At 42.0% G+C, this 12,151-nt stretch overlaps 1 protein-coding gene and 1 long non-coding RNA gene across 2 annotated transcripts in view; one reads left to right on the top strand and one right to left on the bottom strand.

The window, feature by feature from the left end:
- LIPH (lipase H) overlaps positions 1–12,151 on the bottom strand; it is a 45,420-nt gene that overhangs the window by 10,012 nt on the left and 23,257 nt on the right. The window contains exons 4-8 of the mRNA XM_049628441.1: positions 9,427–9,528; positions 7,675–7,764; positions 4,378–4,545; positions 2,963–3,058; positions 1,010–1,121 (exon numbers count right to left, since the gene is read on the bottom strand). Of these exons, the coding sequence (XP_049484398.1) occupies positions 1,010–1,121; positions 2,963–3,058; positions 4,378–4,545; positions 7,675–7,764; positions 9,427–9,528 (568 nt within the window). The remainder of the gene's footprint in view (positions 1–1,009; positions 1,122–2,962; positions 3,059–4,377; positions 4,546–7,674; positions 7,765–9,426; positions 9,529–12,151) is intronic.
- Positions 1–12,151, top strand: part of LOC125921105 (uncharacterized) — a 48,645-nt gene that overhangs the window by 17,264 nt on the left and 19,230 nt on the right. The window lies entirely within an intron of this gene.

The following is a 12,151-nucleotide window of genomic DNA, read 5'->3' as shown; positions in this document are numbered from 1 at the left end:
TCAGATGACATTCTAGTTGGTCCTCTATGAGTGAAGCCAACAGACAACCCAAGTGCCTAGTAGATAACAGGACCCCCCAAAAATGTTTCCTGAGTAAATGAATAAAATGAACCTCAAATTTCTTTGAATTATTTCCCCCCTTTTTCCTGATTATAAAATTAATTGATGAAAATGATTAACTATTTTTAAACTCTATATATACAATATCACATAAAATTGAAAAGTAAAGAAAAGCTGAATAAAGCACTCATATTCCTACCACCCAAAGGCCAGCTAACATGTTAGGCATATTTCTTTTTCATTTTTTTTTACATTGTTGAACTAATTTTGTACTTTATATAATTTAATATCCTGGATTTTTCATTTAGCATATTATAAGCATTTCATTCAATATGTTGCAAAAATTAACCTATGAATAGTATTTTATTATATGGGAATATTTAAGTAACCATTTTCCCATTGTTAGATTTTTAGTGTGTTTCCAATTTTCTATTATTGCACATCACATTTTCTGAGTTTGAGAAACATACATTTACATGTTTTTATATATGTATATTATGAGCGCATAAAAAGATTGAAATATGTGTGTGGGGGTGAGTGCCTTTAGGTGTGGGATTGTTGGGCTGGGGCAAGTATTTGCACTTTTATGTTACATATTTCTTTACTGTATAAATCCTTCACAGCAAGCAAGGATGACTTTGGTAATTAAATGTTTAAACGAAGGAAGGAGGAGAGGAAGGAAGGGAAGGAGAGAGGAGGGAGGGAGAGGGAGAGAGGTGGGAAGGAAGAAACAAAGGAAGGAAGGAAAGAAAGTAAATCCCTGTACCAATTCCATTTGTACAGAGCCTAGAAGATCAAGAACCATGAGAAGCAACTAAGAAAAATGCCCCCTTATGTTTTTGTAGAACAAAGTACAGACCTATAAGTAAGAAAGTAGATATATTTGAGATTTAATTTCTCCAGTCAGAAAAGGAAATAGCAAACTGTGAACTACCCCAGCCCAACTTACTGATTGATTTTGGATTCTGTGGTGTTTCCAGCTCTGTCTGTCAATCTGATTGTAATGGATCCTCTTCTTATGTTCTTGTTCCAAGTTATAATGTCCACAAAGTAATGATATACTGCAAAACAAGGAGAGAGCACAGTAAGAGAGAGAGAGACTCTCAACTGCTCTCCTGATAGGTCAATTCCTAAAAACCCAACCTCCTTCATAACTTGGGTTTCTTGTTCTCTTCCTCTCTAGTTTCTCTGCAAAGATCTGGGCAGAATTTTCTAAAATTCCTTTCCATTCTTTTTGGTAAAGATGGCCTTCATGATGGCAGAATCCAATGGTCTCCAGTTGTCATGTTTGGGCGTCACAGTTGGATTGGTATTCCACCTTATTCACTGAGGTATCATGGCCTACTGCTGAGTATGATTGGTTCACTGCATTCCCTGCCTTTTAAAATAAACCAAGCAGGTGGCCATGTAGAGAACCTCCACGGCTGACAAGGTTGTCTGCAATCTGGGCCATGTCCACCAGCCGCCATCATCTCTTCCCCAGTCATGCCACACCATGTGTGTCGCCTGCACTGCCAGGCTGCCTCTTGCTCCTGGGCCTTCTCCCCACTCGAACACTCTTACTTTGCCCCCTTTGCCAACTCATCCTTCAGGTTTTGGCTTAGTCCCTTCCTCCAGGAGACCTTCACTGACCCTTAGACTAAGTCAGGTTTGCCTCTTTGAGTTCTTCTCATGCTCTGGTGTTCTCCCATCATTAGCACACTTACCTGTATTTACGAAATACATGAAAAAAATGATAATCAAAAAAGTGGTAAATATATGGGTACATGTATACAAATATTGCCTGAGAAATATAGAAAGGGAAGGAGGCTCAGGAGATGTTGGGCCCACAAAGGAATAAGATCCACCCTGGAGTTGCCATTTCATGGCCCACTATTACTCAGGCACTTGCCTCACTTGGACCAGGCAGACAGCAATCCCTGGGCTGCCACACATGGCTCCAAAGGAGGAAGGAACCCCACTGATCTGCACCCTCTTTTATAAGAGTTGCTCCTAAGAAAAGTGAAAAGGGGGACAAGATTGTAAGACATCCATCTGCCCAAGAAAATTCCTACTTCCCAGGACATCTCATCATCTGCTGCCCCACTTAGCCCCCATCTGGAATACCCAAGCTCTCAATGTCTGTAGAAGGTCATCATGGTTGCTTTGGAGCTGAAACTGACCTACAGATGTAGCTGACACCTGATTTTACCTAGCTGAAATGTCATGTCTTTTGGGGGGCAAGCAAATTTTCTGGAAGATCTTAGTGAGTAAAATGGCCATCTAAGGGGTGCACGGCTGGCTCAGTCAGTAGAGCATGCCACTTTTGGTCCCAGGGTCATGAGTTCAAGCCCTGTGTGTGGCATAGAGTATACTTTAAAAAAATTTTTTTAATTAAAAAAGTAAAATGAATAGCCATCCAATGAAGCTAATAATTACGATTTGTTGAGATTTAATCCTTAACCCAGAAGGTAGGCATTATTACCTAACGGGACAATGAGACTCAAAGAGTTTAAATGACTTCACCAAGGTCACACAGCTATTATGTGATAGAGTCAGGATTCAACCGAAGTCTTCCCAGTTCCAAAATCTACACTTTAACTTGCCCTTCATTTGCCAAGAGGTAGCCAGGAAGCTGAGACTCAGCCATTTTTTAAAAAGAAGGGGTTTGGGGGGTGCCTGGGTGGTTCAGTCAGTTGAGTGTCTGACTCTTGGTTTTGGTTCAGGTCATGATCTCACGGTTTCGTGGCTTCAAGCCCCACATCAGGCTGTGCACTGATACCACGGAGCCTGTTTGAGATTCTCTCTCTCCCTCCCTCTCGGCCCCTCCCCCACTTACACTGTCTCTGTCTCTCTCAAAATAAATAAACTTAAAAAAGGGGGGGGGGTTGGGCAAAAGCAAACAACCACATCCACCACTCACTGCAGAATGGTTTCTCCTCTGCTGTGTCAAAGAACGCTTTAGTCATAGGAGGCTCTTTCTGCTTTAAATACTCTTTCCAATTATCAGCATAATAGCCTGTAAAGCAAGTTGGAAAAAATGTAACATTAGCATATATTCTATAAATGTAAAAGCAGCCGGGGAGGTAGTGAGAGCAGTGAGTTTGAGCCCCCACACCACCAAGACAATCTCCCTCGTACCCACCCCTGTGGGGGTGGACCTGCAGGGCCACCAGGGCCTGCCTCCCCTGCATCCACCATATCTTGCTCGCTGCCCTGTCCCTCAGAGCTGGGACAGGCAACATGACACTACAGTGGCTCCTCCTGCCTTTCCCTGACATTACATCACCCTAGTTCTCAGTAGCGTGCTGGTTCTCTCACACACTGGGTAGGCTAAGAATAGCGCTGACATTTTTCAGTAATACATTCATTTTATAGATTAAAGCAGTTTCAGGTTTATACCTAAAATAGCATCACTCTTGCAAAGCATTGTGCTTTCCTGAAGAACTACAATTAGGCCCCTAAATCCCACAGAACCTGAGCTTGCTAAGTGACTATGTCAACCAGCAGGGGACTCTTCTTCACTTCTGTGCCTGCAGGAATGAAGCTGAGTCACATCAGTGAGGTGTCTCTCTCTCTTCTGTCCCCACCCCTAGAGAATGGCCTTTGCATGCTGACTAATTGATCTGGAATGGAAACATTGGTAATTTTTAAAAGCTCCCTAGAGCTTTCCAATTAATTTCTGCACAACCAAGGTTGAGAACCCCTTGTCTGTAGCATGCTCTAATGTTAACTTGGATTTTTCCTTAGAACAATCAGAAAATTTTCATCATCATCCCGTTTCCAGTCCTCACCATCTGGAATATTTCTACCAACCCTTAGCAAATACCCAAGCAGCCTCCACAGTATCTGTTACCCCGCCCTGAATGTGCACATAGAAACCAGGGTGCGGCATGAGGGCATCTACAGACAAGGCTTGTTGGAAGGGATCATTCTGCAAGGCTCATTTGACAGGAGAGTCAGAGCTCACTGTGACCTTCCCCCAGCAGAGAGGTTGTGCACGTGAAGAGGTTCTGTCCCCGTGGGAGCAGGCTATATAAGGTGACTTTGCCCTGGGTGGGCTTGGAAACTCTTTGGAACCTTCTTTTTTAAGCTAGAGTGTCCAGGGAGGTTGTACTGCCCTCTAGCTGAAATTGTATATAAATGGCTTTTCTAACACGGTTTCTGATTAGGACATTCAAGAGTATTTCACAGAACAAATTAGCTAGAAAAAGCTAAGTAAATTCTTTTTTAAGCACACAATTTTCAGGCCCATTTTTAGATAGTAAAGTGGTGCTCGGATTCTACCCAAAATGAACTATTTGTTAATCAGAGGGTAAAATTGCTTGTTGGACTTACCCAGCAGGGGACAGGACTCCTTTTGTGGCATGCCACAGTTGACACATTTGCCATTCCTATAGTCCCGGTAGGAGTCACAGGGATATGCAGTGATAGCACAGTTCTCTCTCAGAGAAGAAAGGTACAGGTACACGGACCTCTGATGGTCACACTTAAAATATTGCAATCCTTGATCATAAAGGGAACGATGAAAGAGTAGAGCAGTCGTAGCATTTAACAATAATACATCACACATTATAGGCACACACAGTTCACCATCTGTCTGCTATAGGCCAAGCACTGTGCTAACAGCTTCCATTTAACCCTTACAAAAACCTATAGATCAGCATTCATACTGGCACGTGGCAGGATAAAAGAAGATAGGCATGATCATCCCCATTTTACCTAGTAGCACATTGAGATTCAGCTTAAATGACTTGACCAAGGTCACACGACTATTATGTGGTTGAATCAGGATTCAACCTATGTCCTTCCTTTGTCAGTGAAAATGACAAGAAAGATTCAATGGTAGTCAGAGTTTCCCCAGAGATTTTCAGCAGAGCACATTTAAACTAGTAAAGACATCAGAGAAAGGGGCCATTGAGGAGTAATTGTTAGAGGAAGATCCCCAAGGAGGGCAGGCACAGGAGACAGCTTTGAAAAAGGATGGGGGATGCCTCCACCTTGGGGGCAGAAGGAAACAAGAATGTAAAGACTGACCTTGTAAACTAAAATGAGGATACATAGAATGGCTCCCTCAGGTGAGATCTTTAATCTAGGTAAAAAGGCAAATCTAGATCACCTCTAAGAGGTGAGGGTTTATAGGTGGGGAGATTTTCAGGATAGAAGCATGAGGAGTGATTGTAGGGAGTTGGCAAGAGATAAACATGAGGATTCTGTGACGTTATTGAGGGCCATGGAGAAGTAACCAAGTTTTCCTGGACCTTGTACTCAATTAACCAGGCTCCGTGACAGCTCCGGAATGTTCTCAAGCCAAGGTGGTGGCTGACATGGCAGAGACCTAAGGGGGTCTCTAATGGGATTACATTTATGAGAGAAGCCCAGTGGCAGGGGCTCTGTTTCTGCTACAGAGTGAAGGGTGGAATGAGAAGAACTGAACAATAGGAGGTGGCACCAGAAGCCATGAATGGGCAAGAGGCGAGAGGCAAGCCTCTAGTTAATTCCTGGCAGGTGCCAGGTGGTGCAGTGGTGAGACAGGAGGCCAGCAAGGCATGGAGACGGCGTCAGGAGAGTTGGACATGATGAAGCAATGCAGCACACAAAACTGAGAGGTAGTTGGAAGGTTGATGGGTCAGATGATGAAGGGGAACTGGGTCCCAAAGATGGGTAATCAGAGGAGGTGAGGATCTGAGTAGGAAACAGTGAACCAAATAAGAAAGGAGTTATGATTGTGAGCTAGTGGTTTGGAGAAGCACTGTTGCTTGAGTCAGAACAATGTTTCTTCTTTCCGCACAGTCCACTTATGTATGCCCATAGAGGAGCTCAGTGAAGGACAGAAATAAACTAGGGCAAGAGAGGAGAAACTTGGGTTGGCATGGGACCAAGCCAGACAGGAACAAATCTGACAAGTCAATATTTACTTATTGTTCCTGGAACTTTCACTTGCCAAAACAACGATGTTGATAACAATACAGAGAATGGCCTTTATAAGCAAATCACATTATCTTGGCTCCTCAGAGGTATTTACCCTACATCCTACAGGACAGGATTTGAACACACACCATTTATGGTGAAATATGGTTGACCCTACTTATGCCATTTCATCTGGGTCATTTTCAAACACCACGTCCCCATGGGGCCATATACAGCTACCGTTTTGTAACAAGATTACCTTTTTCTAGAATCATATCCATGATTGTTTAACTTTCTCTGGCAATGATGAAATACAGATTAAGAGCACCTAGGGATGGGTTTTTTATCGGAATAAAATACTACTATTACTTTTATGTTGCCATCTACCGTTTTTTTTTTTTTTTTTTTTGCTTTGTGAAGTTTTTCTTATTATAAAATAATACATGCTGGTTTAGAAAGTACAAAATAATGGGAAATAATGATGCAAAAATCACCCAGAAGTCCAATATCCACAGTTCACCCCTAATAATTACTTGCAGCATTTATGCTTGGTCTTTTTTTCTATACTTACACATGTACAAATACACATTTAAAAAACAAATTGGGATGATACTGTATAGTTTTGTGTCATTTTCACTTAACATCCCATTGTAAGCATTTTCATTAATCTGAAAATATGACTTTTTGGCAATTATATTCCTTTGTGTGGGCATATCATAGTTATTTAACAATTTTCCATGTTGGATATTTAGATTATTTCTTAAAATGCAGCTACTATAAATAATACTATGTCAGATATTTTTGCACTTTGATTTTTGTTTACATTTTCCATTATTTCTCTAGAAGAGATTTCCAGATATGGAATTTCTAGGTCAAAGACACACCTTTTCATGAGAGAGCAATAATTCATAATAGCTCTTAATCATATGGTTATGGTTACTTATTTTTTAAATTTATTTTTTAAATGAAGCATAATTGGGGCACCTGGGTGGCTCAGTCGGCTAAGCGTCCGACTTCAGCTCAGGTCATGATCTCACAGTCCGTGAGTTCAAGCCCCGCGTCGGGCTCTGTGCTGACAGCTCAGAACCTGGAGCCTGCTTCAGATTCTGTGTCTCCCTCTCTCTCTGACCCTCCCCCGTTCATGCTCTGTCTCTCTCTGTCTCAAAAACAATGAATAAAAAACATTAAAAAAAATTTTTTAAGTGAAGCATAACTAACATACGCAGTTATTAGTTTCAGATGTACAATATAATGGTTCAGCAATTCTGTACGTTATTCAGTGCTCATCATGGTAAATGTACTCCTAATTTCCTTCACCCATTTCACCCATCTCCCCTTTGTCTTTCTCTGACTAATTTCACTTAGCATAATAGCCTGTGGATTCATCCATGTTGTGGCAAATGATTTGATTGATTCCCTTTTATGGCTGAGCAATATTCCATTGTGTAAATATACCACATCTTCTTTATCCATTCATCTATCGATGGATACTTGGGTTGCTTCCGTATCTTCATTATTGCCTATAATGCTGCAATGTTTTTTTTTTTTTTTAAGTAGTATATTTGAGTAATAATTTTTCATTTTTCATTTATATTTATACTATCTCTATCTTCTCAGATGATTTGTTTTCTATTAAAAACTATTACCCATAGAATAATATCAGATTTTTGAAATATGCCTTTTTAAAAACCACTATTATACAATATATAAAGTATTTGCCCTTACCTCCCAATATTGTTTTGGGGCAACCAGGTTGATCCAATCCTCCATTTGGGTAGAAGTCTATGTTTCCTAATGGCTCCTTGTAGCCCAGTGCTAAAGGAAAATATATTATGGTTTTATTTTTGAACTTTTCACATCATGTAGCTCATTTGCCTGAAGGATATAGGCAGGCATTTGTGTTGTTGTTGTTCTACATATTTAAATATTTTGCTCAAACCTACCCAGCTAGTTAGTTAGGAAGCAGGGATTTACAACTAGGAGATTATAAAGACAGTAGGGGAACCTATTTCCAATATTTCTCAAGATGTAAGGGAGTTTTGGTCAGTCATTCACAGCAAGTCTGATAAAACTGTATGCTTCTTCTTTATATTTGGCTGGAACCTTCTAATTGCCAGTGCTTCCTGGGTCTCTAACTGCATTTGTGCCAGACTTTAATGAATAAAAAACGGGGGAAAAAATGAACAAAAAAAAGAAAGAAATGGGAAAAAATGAACTTTTACTTTGTAAGAAAAAAAATTTTTTAAGTGGAACTCTTCTAGAAAACGGGGACCAGGAAAAATATAGATTGATTTAATAATTGCTTATTCTTTTTAACCTTATAACTACAAATTAATCGGTCAAATGCTTGAATTGAAAGACTATTTATACATGTATACATAGTGTACCGTTGCAATAATAATAATACCTGTTATATATTGAGAACCTACATGTGTCTGTGGGGGTTTTTATACCTTTTATACACCTTTCCTCTAACATTCACACTGTCCAAAAAGTGGCCATTGGTAAATTCAGGTGAAGTAAGTTACAGATGAAGACACTAAGGTTCAGAGGACTTACAGAATGAAATGATCCCGCTAGAAAGGACAAAACCTGGGATCTGAGTCCACCCCTGCCTGACTGCAAAGCTTATTCTTTCCTCAAAATTCACTTTCTCTCCAAGAATAAAAAATAAATTACTCTATTCCATCAAGCATTAAAATGGCATCGAGGTACTGCACTTAAGTAAGGTAACGCTTTGCAAACTGCGTCGTAAGAATGCAGCTGTTTCCTTTAAGGCCAACAATTGCTGAATACCACATCAGAGAGCCCATGATAGGTGATCAAGTGTTTTTCAGGTGGCTGTATCACAAAGAGGGTGTATTATTAAAGACTACTCTGCTCTGTCCCCTCAGCCTTCCGAGGTCCCTACTCTAGTTCTTGTCCTAGACGTCTGGATATAAAGACTCACCTTTAACATCACCCAAACCCTATATCCTATACCAAATCCCAGCTATGAAATCAGCACCATAAAAGATGGAAATGGCCAGGAAGATCCAGAGAAAGTTGGAGAGCTAAACATGGCTCAGAATCGCTCTCCAGAGAGAGACACAACACTGGAACTTATCTTTCAGCTTAAGAAAACGAGAAAGACCCAAGAAAAACCCAAAAAATGGAAATCATGCATCCAAACCCTGCTGCATATGTGGAAACATTTGTCCACACAGTGTGAAAATCACCCTGTCCTTGATTGGTCAAGATGGTCACTTTAAAAATAAGAAAAGTTGATGGGAAACCTCCACTCCAGCAAGACATCCTGCATGCCTGCATTAAACCAGTGTCCCTTCAATACCTGGGTGGATTTGGAACCCTGACCCGCAGGAAAAGAGGGAATCTGGAAGAACCTGATCCACCCCTGCATGAGGATCCCCTCAGGGGGAGACTCTTTAGGAGTCTGGGAGCCGGGTGCTCACTGACCCACAAGGACAGGAATGTTACCATCAATGTCGGAGTGGATGACGTCAACAAACTGTGCATCACCGGGATCTAATCTGTCCTCGGGAGGTCTCCCGTTGAATAAAGGGCCCGCAGGGTCGAGACCTGGAAAGAAAACGGAGTTGGCTTGGTAGCCCCACGCCATGAGTCACCTGCAGCCAGGCTTTTGATCCCTCTCCCTGAGGATGGCAAGTAGGCTGCAGGGCACGCTCGTGTGGGCCAGCACTCGCATTCCCTTCCTGCTTTGTCAGCCTCCTTTCTACAGCCCCGTAGCCTTTTCCCACAGCAGAGGTGGTGCCCTCTGAGAATGGCATCCAGACCCCATTAGGAGCTATATCTTGTGCAAGGCTCGATAGCAGGGAGCACACAGACGTGGGGACCAGGGACATGGGGATAAACTGGTTCCTTGGGAAAAAGCACCTGAAGGTGCATATAAAAAGCAGATGCTATACTTATCCTGATTCTATTTTAAGTGATCCAGAAACCCCACTCAACCTTTCCTTCTTATTATTAATAAAACTCCTGTACAGTTTCAATTTTTATTCATATATCCTAAGTCATATGATCCACATCACAAGCCTGTTAGGGAGGCAGGGTAGATATTATTCCCATTTTACAGATGCATGAACTGAGGTTCGGGGAGTTGAAGTATTTTAACCAGAGTAGCAGCCTCACAATGCAACGAACTCTCTCTATGGAGCTCTTGGTTTCATTGCACTGGGTTTGGCAAGCTCAGTGGGAAAGTATGAAACTCACTGGTCAGGCCAGGTATCAAAGAGGGATAAAAAATGGGTGTCAGTTCCTGCAGAATTAACCCACTCCATAAATGCCTGAGCTGATTTCTTGCCCTTGGTCACTGTTAGCTGGGCATTCCTAACCATCAGCTGGAAAAACAAGAGTGCAGCTCCTGCCAGGTTCTAACCACAGCTAACAACTTTAAAACAATAACAGGAAAACACCAGAGATACTCAAAACCCAGCTTACTAGAAACCTACCTGGAGTGAAGAATGTTTCAAGGGATGTTTCAAAATTTTTAACCTATCGGGGCACCTGGGTGGCTCAGTCGGTAAAGCGTCCGATTTCAGCTCAGGTCATAATCTCATAGTTCGTGAGTTCGAGCCCCGCGTCGGGCTCTGTGCTGACAGCTCAGAGCCTGGAGCTGCTTCAGATTCTGTGTCTCCCTCTTTCTCTGCCCCTCCCCTGTTCACACTCTGTCTCTGTCTCAAAAATAAATAAATATTTAAAAAAATTTTAACAAAATTTTTAACCTATGAAAGACATTTTAAATTTTGTTTTTAATGTTTTTTTTTTTTTATTTTTGAGACAGAGGGAGACAGAGCGTGAGTGGGGGAGGGGCAGAGAGAGAAGGAGACAGAGAATCTGAAACAGGCTCCAGGCTCTGAGCTGTCAGCACAGAGCCCAATGCAGGACTTGAACCCACGAACCGTGACCTGAGCCAAAGTCGGACACTTAACTGTGCCACCCAGGCGCCCCCTGTGAAAGACATTTTAAATAGCATCTTCCATCCCCTGGGGTTAGATATAAAATCCAAGAGGTAGCATTCTTGCCTCGACTTCCCTGGTTCTAGCCTCAATCTTTCTATTTCTCCTCTGCCAACACTTTGCTTCCTTGAGGCTTGTCTTTATCTGCCTCCTTTCCTTATCTTTCTCTTCCCCACCCCTCCAGCTTTTCTTCTTCCTTGGTTGGTTCTCAACTGAAACTGATGTGAGATGGATGAACACCCAGACACCCAAGTCGGCAGGACATCCTCAACACAGCGTGAGAAACTCATAATCTTGGAAAGAGTTTGCTCAGGAAGCCCTTCTGGTCTAAGGAAATGAACAGTCAGAGCCCCAGTTTGTAGCAACCTCTGGATCTATAGCAGATAAATTGGTTTACTATATAACATTCAAACCAGGGCAAATTTGAGAGTGATGAGGGCACTATTGACAATTATGTCAGGACAGAAGGCACAAATGGAGACAGGGATAGTGAGCTTGGATATATGATCACCTTAGTGACAATTCGTAGCAAATAATCAGCTTACAATGTCAGCCAAAAATCACAGTTAAAGTGCCCAATAAGCGATATATTTTGTGTGGACAGAGACCATTGGAGTCGGACAGATGTGACGTGGGGCCCCAAACCTAGCACCAACCAGCTGTATGACCTTAGGCAGGTCACTTTACTTCTCTGAGCCTCAGTTTTTTTTAATCTGCAAAATGGAGGTGGAATCAATGGCTACCTCAGAAGACATATAAAAGGACTCCTAGATCTGAATCCAGAACATTTTGAGATTATTATAGACTAGAAACAAAATGGGAAAATGGAGCTCTTTCTTATTGCCTAAAGATCACCAAGAAAGTGTCTAGATAGTGCTCATTGGCTTTTATTTTTTAATTTTTTTTAATGTTTATTTACTTTTGAGAGAGAGAGAGAGAGAGAGAGCGCGCGCGCATGAGTGGGGGAGGGGCAGACAGAGAGGGAGACACAGAATCTGAAGCAGGATCCAGGCTCCAAGCTGTCAGCACAGAGACTGACATGGGGCTCAAACTCATGAACTGTGAGATCATGACCTGAGCTGAAGTCGGATGCCCAACCGACTGAGCCACCCAGGTGCCCCTCATTGGCTTTTATTACAGTATTAACCAGTTAGAGAATTTGATGAAAGTCCTAGACCTCTCCCTGGACATCCAAGATATACCTCTCCCCAGGACAGACAGCTGAC

Source organism: Panthera uncia, chromosome C2, assembly GCF_023721935.1.
Source record: "Panthera uncia isolate 11264 chromosome C2, Puncia_PCG_1.0, whole genome shotgun sequence".
Lineage (NCBI taxonomy): Eukaryota > Metazoa > Chordata > Mammalia > Carnivora > Felidae > Panthera > Panthera uncia.
This window is presented reverse-complemented; position numbering and strand designations above follow the sequence as displayed.